This window comes from Paralichthys olivaceus, chromosome 5 (genome assembly GCF_024713975.1).
Source record: "Paralichthys olivaceus isolate ysfri-2021 chromosome 5, ASM2471397v2, whole genome shotgun sequence".
In the NCBI taxonomy this organism is placed as follows: domain Eukaryota; kingdom Metazoa; phylum Chordata; class Actinopteri; order Pleuronectiformes; family Paralichthyidae; genus Paralichthys; species Paralichthys olivaceus.
This window is the reverse complement of record NC_091097.1, coordinates 8699697-8719359: the sequence shown is the minus strand read 5'-3', so window position 1 is coordinate 8719359 and position 19663 is coordinate 8699697. Positions and strand designations below refer to the sequence as shown.

The 19663-nt window shown below is 41.7% G+C and overlaps 3 protein-coding genes and 1 long non-coding RNA gene across 5 annotated transcripts in view; 2 read left to right on the top strand and 2 right to left on the bottom strand.

Moving 5' to 3' along the window:
* Positions 1 to 377, bottom strand: part of LOC109642162 (uncharacterized) — a 94938-nt gene extending 94561 nt beyond the window's left edge. The window contains exon 1 of the long non-coding RNA XR_011241182.1: positions 239 to 377. This is a non-coding gene — a long non-coding RNA (uncharacterized lncRNA). The remainder of the gene's footprint in view (positions 1 to 238) is intronic.
* On the top strand, positions 274 to 2363 carry ccdc43 (coiled-coil domain containing 43). Its single transcript, XM_069525657.1, has 5 exons — positions 274 to 477; positions 924 to 1017; positions 1453 to 1588; positions 1848 to 1900; positions 2110 to 2363. Exons 1-5 carry the CDS (start codon positions 304 to 306, stop codon positions 2295 to 2297), a joined length of 645 nt encoding a protein of 214 aa, XP_069381758.1. The 5' UTR covers positions 274 to 303; the 3' UTR covers positions 2298 to 2363.
* Positions 2364 to 2814: 451 nt separating this feature from the next.
* On the bottom strand, positions 2815 to 7764 carry moto (minamoto). 2 transcript variants are annotated; one of them, XM_069525655.1, is made up of 8 exons: positions 7639 to 7755; positions 7278 to 7383; positions 6130 to 6302; positions 5799 to 5900; positions 4663 to 5581; positions 4292 to 4426; positions 3821 to 3995; positions 2815 to 3743 (listed from the first exon to the last, which is right to left on the bottom strand). In XM_069525655.1, exons 2-8 carry the CDS (start codon positions 7374 to 7376, stop codon positions 3556 to 3558), a joined length of 1791 nt encoding a protein of 596 aa, XP_069381756.1. In that variant the 5' UTR covers positions 7377 to 7383; positions 7639 to 7755; the 3' UTR covers positions 2815 to 3555. The 2 variants fall into 2 exon arrangements, with proteins under 2 accessions (XP_069381756.1, XP_069381757.1); XM_069525656.1 differs by lacking the exon at positions 7278 to 7383 and having other exon boundaries at positions 7639 to 7764.
* Positions 7765 to 8969: 1205 nt separating this feature from the next.
* Positions 8970 to 11380, top strand: fzd2 (frizzled class receptor 2). The gene has a single exon (XM_020113633.2). The coding sequence runs from the start codon at positions 9098 to 9100 to the stop codon at positions 10781 to 10783; it is 1686 nt and encodes a 561-aa protein (XP_019969192.1). The 5' UTR covers positions 8970 to 9097; the 3' UTR covers positions 10784 to 11380.
* The last annotated feature ends 8283 nt before the right edge of the window (positions 11381 to 19663 follow it).

Genomic DNA, 19663 nt, shown 5'->3' with positions numbered 1-19663 from the left:
TACCGTTCTACGTCAACATGTAGAGATGTGACTGATGCTTCTCTGTCGAAAGTGAGCTACAAACATTTTGAGTTGAAAATGATGAAGATCACACAGGAGATTTGACTTATAGAGAGAGGCTGGAGTTTCATGAGCACGGATACAGATTCACAATAAGCTCCAACCATTTTACAATCAAAAATAAAGTGTATTCAAATGCACGAAGAGGTTTAAAAAATGTAAGAAGTTTTGTTTTTACCTTCTTTTTCAACAGGCAGTCACATAGGACATCCGTGCGCTACCGAAAGACCCCACAGGTCCAAGATGGCCGCGCCCATGTCAGACGCCGGGGAGTTTGAAAGCTGGCTAAATGATCGACTGGACTCGTTGGAAGTGGACCGTGAGGTGTACGGGACGTATATATTAGGGGTCCTACAAGAAGACGAGAGCGACGAGGAGAAAGAGGACGCGCTTCAAGGGATTTTATCCGCATTTCTGGTGATTATCCAAGCGGCGTGTCCCTGCTCTCATGTGTTGCTGTCCGTCTCTGCCGGGCGGGACCAAATGACAGCGCTGATGTCAGCCGTCATTTCTGGAGCAAGATGTCCTTACACCACACAGCAGTGTTTCTTCAGCTGAGGCCCATGTGCAGTAGCTAACGATCCAAGTTGTTCTACCCTGCTTCGCCAAACCCCATTCAAAAATCACTTAACCGTGGTCTTGTACTGGAACAACTCCTTAAGGGGGTTCACGTATGTGCCTTAGAGGAAGTCTTCCAAATGCAGCCGTGCCATTTGTTCGAAGCACAAGTTTTGTAAAATTTAGACTAAGCTAAAAAATAACTGTTCCGTCAGACATGAGGTCACAATACCACAGCATACATCCTGCGAGTGTAGAAAGTCATTGAGCTTTTACTTGTCCTGAACTTTTACTTTTGTTCACAGACTGAGGACACCTTGGAAGACGTCTGTAACCAGATCATCAAGCAGTGGACGGAGTGTCGAAGCCGATCAGCGGCCAGAGGAGATGCTGATGATGGTATTTTATGTAACTCTGCCTCGTCCACATTCCTAAACTCATTGAGTTTTAAGGTGTTTTTCTCCAAGAGACCTTGTCGAACGGATTTAATTTAACTTCTCTTGGAGGACATTGTTGGTTCATTAAGATCCATGAATTATTTTGTGAGGTATCAACAAAAATGATGAAGAATGTCCTATCTTACAATTAATTCTGGGATCTGACCTCTGATCCAGAGCAGCACCAAGATCCAATAGCTTCTACCCTGGCTTCCTCAGTAGTTCTTGCGTAATCCTCCCAAATAATAAAACCAACACAGATGAAAACTCCTTGGTAATAATGGAGTCAAAAGTTGCTTTAAAGCTATATATAGTTATATAAGATGAAGATTATAAAAGAAATCAATACATGTTATTGTTGTTTGTGTAAAGTTTGACTGTTATTCCTTTTCTGCAGCCGAGGTCCAGGCCATCGCCAGTATGATAGAGAAACAAGCTCAGATTGTGGTGAAACAGAAGGAGGTGTCCGAGGAGTCGAAGAAAAGGAAAGAGGCTCTCCTCGCTCAATACGCTAACGTAACGGATGAAGAGGAATATCCTTGATTTTGCTCATCCTAATGACAGGAAGGCCAGTCAGAAATTTCCACAATGGTCCATACATTTTACTTCAATTTTCAATGTTTGATTAAGTGTGCTGTAAGAAAGTTGTTGAACATGTTTCAGGGGGAAAAAAAAAAAATATATATATATATATATATATATATATATATATATATATATATATATGTGTATACATACATACATAACATTCAAATTACTCCATATATTCTGTTGTTTCCTTAACAAAAGCACTGAAGCTGAGGAAGAGGAGCAAACAACTGCTAATAAACCCCCAGGTGACAAATGTATCCTTTCTTCAGCTCTTCAGGATCAGGGGCTATTTATAATCACACGGTGTTCAGTGTTACTGGTTGCAGTTTGATTGAATAGTGCAGTAGTGCCATTACCCTGACTACCCTGATGATTAACTCACAGCCATTTACTCCTCCAGACAGAATATGCAGTAAAAAAAATACAGTATTTCCATCCAACTGTCCTTCACTGTAAGTGTCAGCCCTGTTTAAGAACACCAACGTGGAGCAAGTGCTGAACAGACAGAAGCAAAAGAGGGACCAAGCTCGCGAGGACGCTCAGAAGAAGAAAGAAACGGACAAGATGCAGCGAGAGAAGGACAAACTGGCCAAACAAGACAGGAAAGAGAAGGAGAAGAAGCGCACACAGAAAGGCGAACGTAAAAGATAAAACCAAGCGAAAGGACATTTTGTTTGTGAGGTTTTGTTACAAGACAAAAATAAATGAGAAAAGTCATCGCCTCTTTTTAGCTCAACCTCATTGGCACCTTCAGTATGTGAACATGTCATCAGATCCTCTGTGTTAATTACTTCCTGCCACTCTTCTTACATGAAGAACAATGTGCTGGATGTCCAAATCATTTTTTATCCATTGGGATACAAATACAAGCAGATGTAGGATTGTATGTTGATGGAAAGTGGGGAACATGCTTTGATGCGGTTACCCCTGAAATGATCAAATTAGATGGTGAAAATAGAGCGAAGTCCTTTTTCTGCTCCCATCTTCTGTGCCATTTTTTTATGCATTAATTGCCTTTTATTTCTGTACAACTTCACAGTAAAGGCACATTTATATGCATAGCTGCGTTTCGTCTGAGAATTATAACAAAGGAGCAGTTTGCTAAATTGTACTGCAAACATCTGAGTGTTTGAGGTTGAACATTTTTAAAGTAATAAAAAGGAAAAAAAAAATTCAACGACTGCTTTATTTTGAAATGTTCACAACAAATGGGGAACAATTATAACTTGAACATTAAAAGTACAAAGAATGGAACAATGATGCTTGTTTTCATAAAGCTAAGTCCTTCTGACTTAGCTTTATGAAAACAGAATAATATCTGTTAATACTTGGTGTCTTCTAGAGAAAATGTGATTAAATTATATTTAGATTACATTTAAAACACTCACTTTTCATATAAAACAATTCAAACTTTCATCATATTGCTGATCAAGATAAAATAGAACTTGTTTTTCTTAAAAGATGGTAATGTTTCATGAGAAAAACTGAAGCTGCAGAAAATTTAATGGAACATTTTAGAAAACATGAATAATTAGCATGTTCATTATAGAACAACTACTTCCCTTATCCTTTTTCTTCCTTATCAATTGTTGCTTAAGAATTAACAGAACTGAGGTCTCACTACATGCCAATAGATAATAATAAATAGTACAAGTAAAAACAAAGAAGAATTCACTGAAATCTTCCAGATAAATAGTGCCTTAAAATACAACGAAGGAGCAAGACTCATGTTAGTTTGGAACGGACACTAAGTTTTAAATGATAACTGAAGTTGAGATGCAGCAGGATAAATAACATCACAGGTACTTCCGAACACAACTGTCACAAATCATTAATTTCATCACCTGGCTGCCAATAAATGGTAATATGGTGGATTTCATTTAATCAGGACCTTTAACTCACTGCTGAGTCAAAACCTGAAGGAGTTTCCCTGGAATGGAGAGGTGTTCCCATTTCTGTGTGACGCCTCCTTGTTGACATGGTCATCCTGCCTCTTGACAGGTTGCAGCAGCGTCAACTGGACAACACACCAGAGGGCTGCGCGGAACTTCCTCGTGGTGGCAGCTAGGTGCTTGAGTGTGATGACCAACAGGAGGTCTATGAAACCGAAGCAAATTAGGACTGGCAGCATATCGTAAAGAAGAATGCATGTCGATCAATATAATACGATTTACCTTGGCTGTCTGTGACGTGAGCTCTCTGCTGCTGAGGTTTGGACATGATAGCGATTTGCTTGAGTCTTGCCTGGGCGCTGCAAATAGCCTCATGATACTTGTTCAGGGCTGTGCGGATGTTGATGTGGATGGGAATGTTACACAGATACTCCATCCTATACAGAAGGCTGGCCAACTGCAGAACACCAGCAAAAACAACCATTACAATTCCCCATGTAATTGTTTTAAGACGACAACGGTACAACTAAAGCAAATATATGAAGCGAATATATGATTTGAGGACACTACTTAATAACGACCCACCACTTCAATAAAACAGCTTTTTAAACAAGGTCCAAACTACAGTAAGATTTTAAGTGGGGCAATGATTCTCTTTGGTTCACTCCTGACACAAAGTAAATAACAATGCTGCAGTGAAAAAAACTCACCTGTAGATGTCAGTATAGAAGTTATTTATTAAGGGGAGCTCACCTCTGCGTGCTCCGTCATCTGTTTAACAATGAGGTGGTCAACTCTGGTGGGGTTTGGTGGAGTTTTTGGAATGATGGTGTTGTTCAGTGCTGCAGTCCATTTCCCCACAAACATCTTAGCAAGGATGGTCTCTGTCTGGAATAGAAAACAAGGGAGAACATGACAAAAATCTAGACAAAATAATCTTTTTAGTTTTTAAATTCAGTCTAACATACATTGTGCATCAATATATATAAAAAATACATTTGTATGTATACTGTTAAAATAAAACACCTAAAGCTGAAGTTTGACAGCTCTGGTGTTTCTGAATATTTCAATTTCTATATTGTAAATACTGTTCAATAGAAAAAAATGAATAAATACAAACATACCATCTTTCTCTCCATGCTTAAACACCTCCACTGCTTGTTACACTCGTCCAGGTATGCAAGAAGCTGGATTGCGGGTCCTTCTTGATTCATCGCCATTGGAGTTGTTGCAGCCAAGGCCCTGCCATGATAAGTGCTCTCTGCATTGCGGGTCATCATTTCCCTGAAATCCTCGCTTGAAACAGCACTTCCGTTGGACAGCGTGGATCTGAGGCTGAAGTTTAAGGGAATGCTGGGGTGCCCTCTGAAGTCACTTTGAGGAGACATTGGAGGTATGTACTGCTCTGAATTCCCTGCACTGACCATGCTGTTCTCTCTATTAAATCTTTGAGATTGAATGCCTCCCTGATAGTCAAACCATGGTTTCTGAGGGAAGACCTGTTTCCTTTCTCCATCTCTTGTATTTGTGTTGGTTAGGGGTCTCGTAGAGAAGCCTTCTCCCAAAATGCCAGGCATATGTACCATCTTCTTTTCTCTCTGCATCTGTGGTTTGAATTTGTCCTGTATCTGGCTTTGCAGGATGTGATGCTTTGAATACTGGTTCATGCTCCCAATGTTCCCTCTATTAGGGGTCACCTTGATCTGGTATTGGTTTGGGAGGTTTACAGCTGCAGAGAACGGCTCTGGTTGCTTGATGTGCTCTTGCAGGTAATTCTGAAAGGCGTCATGTTTAAATATTTGTTTCCTAACTGTTCCATTTCTCTCCCTCTGCACCATGCTGAATTTTCCCACCAGCTGTTTCTGGGTCAGCATTGCCGGAGTACTTTGTGTTGACACTGTAGGACTGGTGATTTTCCATTGTTCAACCAAGCTGTCTTCATGGAGCATGCCAAATGTCTGCTCGCACATGTTTGGAGAGTCTCTACGACAAAAGCTGTCATGATCACCAGCCATGAACGACTGACAAAATGTAGGTGGGTTCCTAGAGACGAATTGAGGATTTTCTTTAATGTCTATGTTTAGGAAACTAATACCAAACATGTATTAAAAACTACAAAACTGATACATGTTAAATAAATATAAATATTTAATATCAAATATATTTAATTTGCTAAAGAATGTGATATTAAATTAATTTAATACAAACTGTAAATCATAAACCCAACCCCAAAAAATAAAAGCTTTAAACCTTGACATACCTTTCAGTGTAGCTGTGCCGTGAACTGGCTTCATCCAAAATATTTGACACAAGACCTTGTAAAACTGTCTCTCCATCGTAATTCATGTCATGAGTTGGTTTCCTGAAAGGAAAAGAAAATATTTCATCAAAATTGCACTCTGACTTTCCTTTTACTTTGAAGGCACAAATTTAACAGTATGGCTGAAAAACCTGTGTGTTTTTCTTCCATAAGAAAACCTGCTCCCAATATACTGAATAACTTCTGAATTCAGAATAAAAGCTGACACACACACACACTACATTTGGGATTATGCCCAAGTGAATTACCTTGAACATGATTAATTGAATACCTTGTTACAGTACAGCTCGGGACACAGTTGAAAAGTTGATATGGATCGTCATGAGCATTGTGAGACCAGGGCACATATGATGCTGTGTCCTTGTCCTGCATTCGGACACCAGGGACAAACGGGGAGGATGATGTTGTTTTCCCGCTGTTTCCACCTCCTTCATTTATACTGGCCTGAAAGAGAGATAAGCAATCACACTGAAGCTCACCTGGAAAGATAAAGTTTTTCTTTTCTCACACAAGTCAGGTTCGTGAGAATTAGGAGATTTAATTGAAAGAATGGCTGTAGCTGCCACAGAGGCATCAAACTCTTCATGAATACTGCTGAGACAATTAAAGGTTACATAATTAGTTCATTAGTTCATTAGTAAGGTGGTAGATAATAAATTAGCAGATAAAAAATGTATAATTATAAGTCTTTTATTTCATTTTAAATAGGGCTGTAAGGCAAGAAACTTTGTAAGACATCACCATAAGCAATACAAATGATTGTCATTGTTTTTGAACACTTCACAGAACATACAATCATTTCTATGATCAGTAATGAAGGAAACTGTCTCAGATACAACAATCCAAAAATTCTTAAACTATGCTTCTGGTATAAATGGATATAAAAATGTGTCAAAGTAAACACAGCCAAGCAAACGCACAGGTAATCAGCCTACATAGTTAAATCATTGGTTTACTACCAGTAACTAAGCAGTGTTTGCCGAATTATATCAGTAATTCACAAAATACAAAATTACAGTCACTCTGATCAGAGAATGAGAGAAAACAAACGTTTTAATAAGGCCAATAATTATTTGTAACAATTCCAATAACGTATTGATAATAACTCATTTTTATCAGTACAGCTTTATCAGAACAGAATTCTACTTGTATCAATAATCTTAAGTGTACAAAGACAAAAAACAATGGATGAGTGAATGAACTGATGTTAAAAATAGTTCATTTAAAATATGATTCCCATCATGAAATGTCTGTCTACTGTGGCTAAGCTGTAGTGTCAGCATTACTACTCAAAAGTGTATTCATAAAAATGAAAGACTTCTAAATCCCTCCTGTGGCCATTTTGGGGGAAAATGAAATCAACCACCTTTAGGCCTTTACCCGACATGTTGTTCATCATGATCCAGGGACACAGCTTACCTGACGCTGGCATGTTGGGAAGAGTGAATTTGCAAATAAACTCTGTTGCCCGTCAAATGAACCGAAGTCCATTGAACCTGATCTGATTCTTTGCTCCATTTCGGACCTGACACAACGAGAGAAGACCCTCTGAGTTATAATAAATTATAACATATGTATATAATCTCGTGATTAGCAACCATGAGAGCTCAGGGGTCGCGCAGAGGTTCTTAGCAGATCATTTTTCAGAGGCAAATCAGTAAGTTAGCCGTTGGTGGGTTAAGCTAGCAGTGTCCCACCACTTTGGGGAAACAACTGGGTAACAATGGAACAATGGAGCCGTCGTTGCCGGTTGAATTTGTCAAACGTCACCTGAACGTACCGAGTTACCGGAGGAAGATTCACCGGAGACACAGGATCACCGCAGGTCCAGAAACTAACGGAAACATCACGAGCTCACAACTTCTCTGGCCTTATCCCCACCCGCATACGTCACCCGCGATCTGAGCGCTCATTGGCTCAGTCCGACAGGATTCTGGATCTGGGACCAATTAACGTCAAGCAGAAAAGTTGGAGCGCATAGCAACTTGATAGTGACCACCTGGATGATGCGTCACACCCTCCGCCATTAAAAGCTAAAAAACCAAACTCTCAGGGCTCTGATCAGTTTTAGTATAGGTAACATGGACGTATGTAGATATCATCATCATCATCATCTTCAATCATCATCATTATCATCATCATCATCATCTTCAATTATCATCATTATCAATCATCATCGTCATCATCAGCATCGTCATCATCAACAACATCACTATCATCATCATCTTCACCATCATCATCATCATCATCAACATCATCATTATCATCATCAACATCACCACCTTCGTCATCTTCACCATCCTCATCATCAACATCATCATTATCATCATCATCATCATCATCACCATCATCTTCTTCACTATCATCACCATCATCATTATCATCATCATCTTCACCGTCATCATCTTCACTATCATCACCATCATCATTATCAGCTTTAACATCATCATCATCATTAATCATCATCATCGTATTTTATTATCAGATGTGTAACAGAATCTAACAACTTTGAGTAAATACAGTTTAACAGGTTGTACATGTTGGTTGTATTTTACAGTTTATATTTAATTATATTATATATCTGTACAATATGGGTTGTATGGATTAAAGCAATGTATATAGCGTATACTTTTTTTATTATTATTATTATTGAGGATAATAATAATGTGATGGCAGACGCTGTATAGTCTTGGCTGATCATGATAGTAATGGCACATCTGATGGTAGTGGTGGACCATGATCGAGGTGGCAGCTGATGGTGGATCCTGATGGCGGCAGTGGATCATTACTTTTTTAAAGCCCTATGAGGAAAAAATTTGATGTTTGAATATGGGCTATACAAATAAAATTTGATTGATTCATTATTTATATATGTCAATTAACTGTTGAGTTAAATGTTTATGTGAATGTATTATTTGGGTCAACTGAAACAATTAAACTGCTAAAACTCCTGATTTTACTAATTGTATTATATTAAGTACTTGCTATTGTCGTGGCATAACCTTCAACCATAGATTGTGTATTCATTGAACGGAAGTTTTTGACTATCAAGACTTTTGTTTTATTTTGAAGTTTGTTACCGGATGTTACGTTGCGTACTGCGGCTGACTTGTCAGTGCTGAAGCAGAAAGAAAAAAGTTAGAGTTGAGATCAGACACAAAGAGAACAGCGTCCAGCTCCTCACCCTGAAAACTTTTTCTTTTCACAAAGTTACTCTCGCTGAACATCTTGCACAACCGATGCTACACAACTTTACAGAAAGTCAATCAGGACAAAGTGTTAAACTTGGGAGGATGACTTTTTGCTGGTGTGTCGCGCTCCTGCTGCCTCTGCTGATATCGGCGCAGTATCACGGGGACAACGGAATAGTCGTCCCGGAGCATGGATTCTGTCAGCCGATCACAATTCCCCTGTGCACGGACATAGCCTACAACCAAACCATCATGCCCAACTTAGTGGGCCACTACAACCAGGAGGACGCAGGACTGGAGGTGCACCAGTTTTACCCTCTCGTAAAGGTACAGTGCTCGCCAGAGTTGAAGTTCTTCCTGTGCTCCATGTATGCGCCCGTGTGCACCGTTCTGGAGAAAGCCATCCCTCCCTGCAGGTCCATCTGCGAGAGAGCCAAGCAGGGCTGCGAGGCGCTCATGAATAAGTTCGGCTTCCAGTGGCCGGACCGGCTGCGCTGCGAGAACTTCCCTGTGCTCGGAGACGGACAGATCTGTGTGGGCCAGAACGACTCCTCCGCCGCCACCGTCCCACCCGTCGTGGCCGCGTCGGACACCCACGACATCTCTGTTGTCTCCACACAGGAGAGACCCCTCAGGTGCCCTTCTATCCTCAGAGTGCCCACGTATCTGAACTACAAGTTTTTAGAGGTGAATGACTGCGCAGCGCCCTGTGAGCCATCAAGGAGCAGTGGTCACATGTTTTTCACTGACAAAGAGATTCATTTCTCCCGCATATGGATCCTGGTTTGGTCTGTGCTTTGTTGTGCATCTACTTTATTCACAGTAACCACCTATCTAGTTGACATGCAGCGCTTCAGATACCCTGAGCGGCCTATCATCTTCCTGTCTGGCTGCTACACCATGGTCTCCATAGCCTACATAGCTGGCTACTTCCTGGGGGACAAGGTGGTGTGCAATGAGAGCTTCAGCCCTGATGGCTACAAGACCATCGTCCAAGGCACCAAAAAAGAAGGCTGCACCATCCTCTTCATGATGCTCTATTTCTTCAGCATGGCCAGTTCCATCTGGTGGGTCATCCTATCACTCACCTGGTTCCTGGCAGCAGGTATGAAGTGGGGCCACGAGGCCATTGAGGCTAACTCCCAGTATTTTCACCTGGCAGCCTGGGCAGTGCCGGCCGTCAAGACCATCAGCATCCTGGCCATCGGGCAGATCGAAGGCGATATGCTCAGCGGCGTCTGCTTCGTCAGTCTCAGCAACCTGGACCCCATGCGGGGCTTCGTGTTGGCCCCTCTCTTCATTTACCTCTTCATCGGGACCTCGTTCCTGCTGGCCGGCTTCGTGTCGCTGTTTAGGATTCGCACTATCATGAAACACGATGGCACCAAGACAGAGAAGCTGGAGCGGCTGATGGTGCGTATCGGGGTGTTCAGCGTGCTCTACACCGTCCCCGCCACCATCGTTATCGCCTGCTTCTTCTACGAGCAGGCCTTCCGCCCGCACTGGGAGCGCAGCTGGGTCGGCCACAACTGCAGGGGCCTGGCCATCCAGTGCCCAGTGCAGACCGGGCCCCGCATGACCCCGGACTTCACTGTCTACATGATCAAGTACCTGATGACGCTGATTGTAGGGATCACCTCTGGGTTTTGGATCTGGTCTGGAAAGACTCTGCACTCCTGGCACAAGTTCTACACAAGGCTGACAAATGGCAAACATGGAGAGACCACTGTGTAGAATAAATCTGTATGTTCCCGGGACTAACTTGTGTATTATTACCTGTTTCTCGTGTGATAGGTAAGTAGCACAATGAGTAGCCTTTAGCTCTTCCAGCATTTGTATTCTCCTCAGCCTAATAGCCACACATGCATGCCAAACTGAGGGTTATGGTTTGACAAAAGGACAAGCTGGATAAACAACGCCTGAACCTAACTGTCTGAACAAATAACAAGCATGGCTATGGATGCCATGTGCTGAAATGCTCACCTTCCCCCCCTCTGGCTCTTTTCTCAAAGCCTCCATAAAGTCGAGGGGAGTGATGATCCACCAGCCAAGAACTCAGAAAGGAGGGAAATGAGCTGTGGAGCAATGATTGTTTATTCTCCCTGCCGAAACATTTCACGTGTAATTAAAACCAAGACTGTAAATAGTATTTGTAAAAACATGAAATTATATATTTGTATTTAAAGAAAGTAAATACTTTTTTTTTCCTTATTTGCCAGTGTACCTGCTTTACTTTTGCACTGTAAGAAAATGCCACATACCAAAGGACATGATACTTTTTTATTAATCACTGGTTATACTTTTTTTTAATGGATTAAAAGAATGTCAACATTTCAGTCTGTTGGGTGATGTCCAAGAAGCTTCTCAGTTCAGCCCACTCCTCTCTAACCAAAAACATGTGCTGAGTCTCAGATATCAGCAAATAACCATATCAAATGCTCGATTCTGAATTCCTAGTTAAAAGTGTCTTTCTCAAGTTTTAATTATTGCCCCTCCTTGTTTTCAGTATTTCTTAACAATTAAAGACTTTAGGGCGAGTTCAATTATTTGATAAAGGTGCAGCCGTGTTGTTTTCTGAAGGGGGCGAGGGAGGGTTGTGTCACACCTGAACATCTGTTGCCTCAGACTGGCAGGCAACAGTAAAAGAGATTATTGGAATTCTTAATGGAAACTTGACTTTTTACACAAGACAGTAGCCCTCTGGGAAATACAAGGAATGAGTTCCTTGTGGGACTGTCAACTGAACACACCTCTTTCCTGTAAAGAAAACAAAAAACGAAAGTCATCACTTCTCTATCTTTACATACTGAAATATTTAACATCTACATGTTTTGCGTCAGAGGAACAGGTGCCGATCTGTAAGAATGCGACGGATGACTTCCTCACACATGAACACTAACATCGCCTCCAAGTGCTAAACAAAACAAAAGACCCCCCCCCACACACACACACACACACACCCTCGCCTTTTGCCCTGTTGTTAGAGAGGGCTCGGGTAAATCAACAAGAATCATCTGGTTAGAGAAGTTCGTCTGCGCTGTTGTGAAAATGTTCCTGCCTGTTTGGGTGAAGGGAAAACAAGGGTGTTCAGCTCTGCTGTTGGGTTGATCCTCTGGAGCCACTGCTGCGTGCCAAGTTGGAATCCCCCAAGCAATGCATGGCTGAAACCGAACCTCGTCTGCGGTGATGTCATGAAGTACATGATGGGTGTGTTGGAGAAAGTTGATCCTCCTGCCTCAGAGCAGAGGCCCATGGGCGTTTTGAGAAATACAAGCACGTACAGTACTGTGTGTGTGTGTGTGTGTGTGTGTGTGTGTGTGTGTGTGTGTGTGTGTGTGTGTGTGTGTGTGTGTGTGTGTGTGTGTGTGTGTGTGTGCATGCGTTCATATTGTTTTTCTAAAGGTGTATAGAGGGGAACATGATGCCATGAGACTTACTTCAATAGGTTGCAGTATAATTAGTGATATGTGCGTATAGCAGAGCAACAGCTCTCGTAAATGTCATGACCTGTGGAACAAGTTGATATTTGTCTTTCTTGTATCCTTATCTGGGGTTAAATAAAGATGGGTTGTAATAATAGACAAGTCAGACTGATTAAAGGTGGGAGAAGATAATCTGCGGGGGGAAAAACCATAAATCTACCTGTGGCCTCCTCTCATTCTGCCATCTTATACCCCCTCAGCCGTCACCCTCCCTCTCTCTGCGCTCAAATGAATGGGGGGAATGCGAGTGAGTCAGTGGAGTGGTGCTGGGCCTTTGGTTAGTGACAGACAGTCTCCTGTGTGCTGCTCACTTCAAAGCGCTGCTGAAACCTGACTAGCTCCTTGTAAACAGTGCCTTCTGGCCCGAAGGCCCACTTCCTGCGCTTAACTCAACTTAATAGCTGGCTTGTTTGGCTTTGCACTGAAGCAAGGCAAGCGAACGAAGAGCGAGAGAATGAGGAGAAGCTGCATGTGGGTGGAGTGCTGGTGGTGGAGGGAGCGAGATTGTTTTTAGGGTGGAGGGGTTTGGAGTGCGTGATGGAAAAATTCTACATTATTTGGTCGCTTTTGTCTTTCTTCGGGGGAAAACAACAAAGGAGGGAAGAAAAGGGGGAATCTAAATGAGGAGAGACGTGACTGTGATTTTGTGAATATTTCAGCTTAAACTTTGGATCTCAAATTGTCAGAACTAAATGGAATCAGATGTTCAGCATTCAACTCACGCCAGGAAACAAAAAAAAAATTGGCTAAGTCATTTTCTCTCAGTAAATCTTGTTGTGTGCGTTGCATGAACATGTACGCAGACTTTACCTGCCTTCAGAGAACTTCTTGCTAAATGTAAAACCATCAGGATTATAATTTATAAAACCTATTGTATAAAGCTGTTGATATTAATCCCATAAGAAGTGGCAGCTTTCACAAGTAGATTATGTTCACTTTAATGTCTGTGCCCAGTTTTTCAGTGGCAGCCGTCTCCCATGTTGCTGATCTCAGATCTTAAATCTTGCATGCAGCCGTTTCCTGCTTGCTTCAGGGCAAGAAGGGACAAGCCAAGGATCGAGGGGGAAGACAGCAAGAATGCTTTTTGACTTGATATTATGGTGTCGCTCTCATTGCAAGAGGGCCTTGGCATGTTAGAGGAGGATCATGTTGTTAGTCAGAAGCGCCAGAGTTCCCACTGTTACTGTGCAGCCATTGTTCAAGTACATGTACATGTATGTGCCAATGTAGCGTGAACATTATTTCTTTTTAACCATATAAGTATCAGGCCACATGAAGGAAAAGAGAAAATAGGAGGAAAGAAAAGTAAAAAAAAACCCACCCAGACATGTAGTAAGTCTGTTTCTAATCAAATCTTGGCACAAAGTCAGGAAGAGCTCATGCTCCGAGGGCTAACACTGGATTAGTTGCAGTCATACATTATCCTAACCATCGGAGAGCTGCTTGGATTTTCCAGAGTGCACATTGTATATCTGTCTTGCTGTCTGTTTGAAAGCTTGACAGCAAGTGCAATATGTCCCCTCTCCTCTTATCGTTGCCGTTGGAGGTGTCCACTCTGAGTGGGACGGAGCGCAACACGTTGACAGGAAACTGAAGGTTTGAATTCTGAGTATGATTCAGGTCCTCCAGCCATAAATACTGGGCCTGACAGTCTGCATCAGGAGGTGTCCTGCTTTTCTCCATTTATCTTTTTAACTCAACTGCCTCACTCTTTCAGAGCCGTGTTGTTCACTGAAAAATATTACATGTAAAGATGGTTGGCTGCTGTTTAGGTTATAAATCCTGCCTTCTCCATGTGAGCAGATGAGACATTGTCCAAACTAAAAAGTAAATTTCAAATAAATTGTAAGCAAAGACATAAAGTGTAGCTATGTCCAAGTGTGTGGTTTCTAATTAGTTGTTTTAATGCTATAAAAAAAGAAGAGAAACAGCTGAGACTGACTCATAAATGATCGAGCACATGCATCAAAAGACCTTGCTGCTGCTGCGGCTCCGTACCCTGATCGCTACTGTGCAAGATGGCGGCATTCCTATCCAGGCTATTTTAGCTTCATTACTGAATGGTGGGAGGAAGTGGAGACGAGTCGTCCATCTTTATAAACAGTCTCTGATAAAAACCTGAAAACATTCAGCTATTTTACATCAAAATCACAACACAAAACAAAGTAGTATTCCTCTGAGGTCACAATTGTGTTTTGCTGATCAAGAACTACAAGGCAAAACTAACACTAGTTAAAAACAATAACACGAGATAGCAGGAATTCATTTGTTTTTAATATTTATAAGTAATTCATACTCCTGGTTTCTTTTATAGCTGAGATATTGTCAATAAAGAATCACCACTAAGCTACACATTTCCACATCATATTGCTTAAATACCATTGGCAATACAGCAGGAATTGTGGACAGAAGTTTAGTCCTAACTCAACATTCTTGGTGGCTCTTTTTGGTGCCTCCTGCACACCATTTGTCTGGGAATTTTATTGCACATGAGTGCACCGACCACTCAGGGGGGGTTTTGACAAGAGTACAAACACAACAGACTGGAAGAGGCTGACCCACTGATGTTAGGGGAGGCTATTTCGCCTCCCCCACCTCTCTGGTGTATATCTTATCAGAGTAGAAAGTGAAGGGAGTTCCTGAAAGCCGCTCCAGCTGCTGAGCAGAGAGGTGCCGGCAGCTGCCTGACAGATATTTTGGGAGCCTGCAGCACGCCTTGGGATAATAATGGGCTTGACTGGGAGGGGTGTGTGTGTGTATGGGAGGGAATAGTTAATGTGCATCCAGACACCACAGTGTATAAACAAGCACGCCACGCTCATAAACTCTCTGGTTGATGCTGCGAGAAGCAAATGATGACACAAGGAGGGATGAAGTGTCTGTGTTTTCACTTGCGATGTTTGGTTGATTAAGTCGATGTGAGAGGCGCAGCTGAAGCTGATGGATCTGCAGACAGACAGATCTTCCACCTTCCGGCACAACATTGTTCTTCCTCACTGAAATGAGCAGTTGGATGCTGATTTGACGAAAGGGAATTCAGTTCAAATGCAGCAGGGGCTATGAAGCTATAGGAAGTCACAGAACTCAAGAGCTATGGAGTTACACATGAGCTTTTAATTGATAACTCAATTAATCCCCTGTGGATAAATTACGAGGCAGTAAAATTATTCTTACTGCCCCTTAAATGCAGTGTCGCCTCTTAGCGCTTGGATCTGCAGGTAAACTATTAAACAGAATGAGGTCGCTCTGCCTTAATCCTCTCTCTTACTCTCCCGTGGGCCCCATGTTAGGCCTCAGGCTTTGATGATGACTTATTGAGTGGGCTCCTCTCTGGCGAGCGCCGACTCCCCTCCCTCTTTTAACGGAGGCCCTCTTAGCAGCTCTTTTTGAGGAATTTACAGCCCAGGTCCCGTCCCGTCCCCCCACCCCTCTCCAGTCCAGGAGAGGGAATAAGGCGGGGAGGCGAGCACACTGCGGCCTTGTCCCGACAGAGCCAGCAGTGGAAATGTACAGCTTCAGGCAAGGTGGCAGCGGAGCTCCCGCTTGAGTGTGTGTGTGTTCATCTGTCTTTCTCTATCTGCGTGTGTGTGTCCACTCGGCTGTACGTGCTGCAGAGCTTGTGTTCTTGTGTGTAAATCACAGTGAATGAGTGAGTGGAAATAGGACGGTTCCAGTTCCGCAGGTTCACTCTGTAATTTCACTCTCTGCACGGCATAATCGCTTCCATGTGGGCCCTCGCGATGACAGAGTGGTGGAGGGGCCTCATTGCATAGGTGGAAGTTGAACACATAGACACATACAGGCTCATAAATGCTCTCTCTCAGTCAAATGCCCGCCTCCTTCTCTCATGGTCTGCCAAGCCTTTTCACAAGACTACCAGAAGTTTTTATTTTATTTTACAATTGGTGAAATTGCAACAGCATCAGACTAGTTTCTCTAGCCTCAATTTTTAAAAGCAGAAAAAAATTTACATAACTGTCGGCGTGTAAACCTCCAGTGTGGGACGTCGCAGTCGTGCGTGCAACCCAGATAAAACTGTATGATTGCAATCTCTCAGTTTGGGAAATATCCACATAAGTAATTTCCTCTGGAAATATCCCGAACTACTGTGGGTTTTCCTCTTTTTTTTTGGAGTAGTGCTCCCACTGCACATGTTGAGCTGTCGGCTGGAATGCCCCCGAGTCACTGCTGGGCCAGACAGTCACGGTCAATGTGTGAAATCAACCGAGCGAAAAACAACATGACCTTTTGCACAACAAGGTCAGCATTTAAAGACGACCTTTAACACGGCTCATTTGCTCGTTCAGCCGCAGGGGAGGGAAATGATCAGGTGGTAGTCTCCTTGAAAGTAAAGATGGGGTTTTAAGAAGAATGCACAAATAGACTTAATTTCAGAAAAAGCACTTGCATTGTCTTGGATATGGAGGTCATTAGGTATTTAATTGATCTGATTACAACACGCAATGAAATCAGCAAAAAAAAAAAAAAAGAGTTACTTTATGACCTGTTGGTCTTAAATGTTTGTATAAATGGTGGATGAGTTTCAGTTTGAGCTCATTGTCTCCCAAAAGAAGATCCTCTGCAGAAGCACATGAAGTTGTGAGAACAGTGGGTGGTGATACACTCTGTAGGTCACAGAGCAGTGTTGGCCTCTTAGTCATCCACTACGACCATGAGCAACGTGTGACCATTTGTCCTACGAGCCTGAGAGCTGCTGTGGGAGAAGTCAGGGGTGACCTGTCAACTTGAAGTGTTACATTTTTCGAGACGCTTTGGAAGCTCCGGAAATAGCCGCGCTGAAGAGTTGCATTAAGTTTTGTTCGCAGCTTTATGAAGTGAGCACAAAGAGGGAAAGGTCAGTTCTCCTTCACTGTGCTTGTGAGTAGAAAACTATTCAAGGAGCAATTTGGGTCAATGGAATGGCACAGAAATTGACTGTATGAATCATCAGTCCTGTAGAGGCCTATGTTTTGAAATCCAGTGGCAGAGCCCTGAGTAAATTCAGGCTATTCCACAAGGGGGTGATAAAGTGCTATTGTAGGGTCACCTCTTGGTGTTTGTCTTGCTTGAGTTGGAAATGGTAGGTCCATAATGTAACATACAATGATTTTATTTTATGTCAGAGAATAAAATGCCAGTGTTACCCAAGTTATAAGATCACATGAATCGAAAATGCCTCACAGTTTGAGTATCAATGAATAGAGTGGATTTTATCTTATTTATTTTTCTATAATAAAATACCACCATGTATTTATTTCTGTAGGTAATGGGAACAAACGCAAGAAATCAACCATGAATTTGTATGTTGTCTCATAATATGTTTCCACTGCTGAAAAAACTACTGCATTCTTTTAGTGTTTAACACTAAATCTTATAGCATGTCTATAGATGGCCTCTAGATGGTGCCAGTCTCCTCTGGAAACTGCTACTCTGAAGAGGTGAAATAAGTACAACATTTTATTTTAGATCATTATTGTCTAGTGGACATTAAGACTCCATGTGTAACCCTTTGATTTTCTCAATGGATCTCTTATGTTTTATAGAATACCCTCAGAGAGATGACACCAGGGGGCGCCGTGGTTCAATGTCCCGAACCCACTCACACAATGTAAATGCATGTTTTTGATTAATGTGCTTTATCAAAGAAATTTATGTCTTAATTTTCTCTGATGGGAAACTTTTAATTTTATAATAAAAATATTAACATTGGTAAATAGTCCATTGACTATTTGTGCCTCCTGTGGGATTTATAAATTTTTTTAAATGACATTGCAAAGACAGATGCAAGCATAAATGATACATTTACAGTAACATTTTAGCAGTAACATTAACTGTGAGTTTTTGATGATTGATAAAAAAAAAATGCATTCGTTTTCTTTGCTGCTTTCACATCTTTTAAATGAGATTACACCAACTTCTTCAGATGGTGACATGTTTTTTATCGATCAGATTACACCATTATACTGTGTTCCCGTGTTGAATTTAACAGTTTCCTGTAATAGTGACCTAATGCTTGTACTTAAAAAAACACATTAAGCTCACTCACACTGCATCCACTTCCACTTCTGAAGCCTTCCAAAGGTTCCTTGTCACTCTGCTGGGACAATCTTCAGTCTCCATCTGTTCCCTCATGCTCAGATTAAGACAGTGTTTAGTTCTGGAAAGATGGCAAAGTTTTAGTTTTATCACTTTAGTCATTCAAAGCCAGACAGCAGACATAACTATCTGCATGCATGCCATTGGCTGGTTAACACTGGGGCATGCACACAGAGGGAGGTCAGTCAGCTTGTCTCCCTCCTGTGATGGATTCTATTGTGTGTAGTAAGTGGCCCTGTGCCCAAAATACATTAATTATGCTCCTGCAGGCCAAGGCTATGTGGGAAAAATCACATTGTTTCCTGAGAATGATCAGTTCTGCAGCTTCTATCAACGTCCTGTGTGTTTTATTTTTTCTGTCTTATTCAATGTCAGTCTTACTTTATCTGATGCTGTTTCCATCCAACATATAAAGTGTAACACTCTCTTTCAAGAAACTACAATAATCCGCTCTACCTGATTTAGACACCAATGCAATACGAGTAAGGCCCTTTAATTCATATTTTTTTCTATGTGATCCAGTATGTGCCGTTTCCTGAGAAGAGGGAGTGTATGTTATCTTTGAAGAGGTTATGTTAGAATTTCATCAGACAAAGGTGCCTCTGCAAGTTGAAGCCTGTGGTTGTGTCAGAACTCCAAAAAAGTTGACATGAAGGATGTTTGAAAACAGGGGGGAGTAAGCTGTCTAAGCAAGAGTTTTATGAGTTTGGGAAATTGCTGAGAAAATTTGGATTGTTTTGATAATTAAATAGCCAACCAAAAGAATTCGAGTGGTTTCCCACCATCTCTCATTCTTCATTTTCTTTCCTCAGATTTATAATGCGGGTAGAACAAAGGTGGGATGGTTTTATTAAGCAGAAATGTTGCTGTGCTTTCTCAGTTGCAAATAGGCAATGCTAGAATAATTTCTGCTAATTCAGAACAATGATAAGATTTACAATTGCATATTGATGTATGCAACTCTGTTAAAAAAATCTACAGTATAAAATAGTCCTTTCACTAGTGTTTATTTTGGTAAATGTTTGAATAGCTCACA

What these genes read in the sequence shown, in the direction of transcription:
- fzd2 (XM_020113633.2), top strand. Translation starts at nt 9,098, where the DNA reads ATGCTACACAACTTTACAGAAAGTCAATCAGGACAAAGTGTTAAACTT.
- moto (XM_069525655.1), bottom strand. Translation starts at nt 7,376, where the DNA reads ATGGAGCAAAGAATCAGATCAGGTTCAATGGACTTCGGTTCATTTGAC. An exon ending in TAAGCATGGAGAGAAAGATG is followed by an intron (nt 4,427 to 4,662) that starts GTATGTTTGTAT and finishes TTTCTATTCCAG; the next exon opens with ACAGAGACCATCCTTGCTAA. An exon ending in AGATGACGGAGCACGCAGAG is followed by an intron (nt 3,996 to 4,291) that starts GTGAGCTCCCCT and finishes GGTGTTCTGCAG; the next exon opens with TTGGCCAGCCTTCTGTATAG.
- ccdc43 (XM_069525657.1), top strand. Translation starts at nt 304, where the DNA reads ATGGCCGCGCCCATGTCAGACGCCGGGGAGTTTGAAAGCTGGCTAAAT. An exon ending in GGATTTTATCCGCATTTCTG is followed by an intron (nt 478 to 923) that starts GTGATTATCCAA and finishes TTTTGTTCACAG; the next exon opens with ACTGAGGACACCTTGGAAGA. An exon ending in CAGAGGAGATGCTGATGATG is followed by an intron (nt 1,018 to 1,452) that starts GTATTTTATGTA and finishes CCTTTTCTGCAG; the next exon opens with CCGAGGTCCAGGCCATCGCC.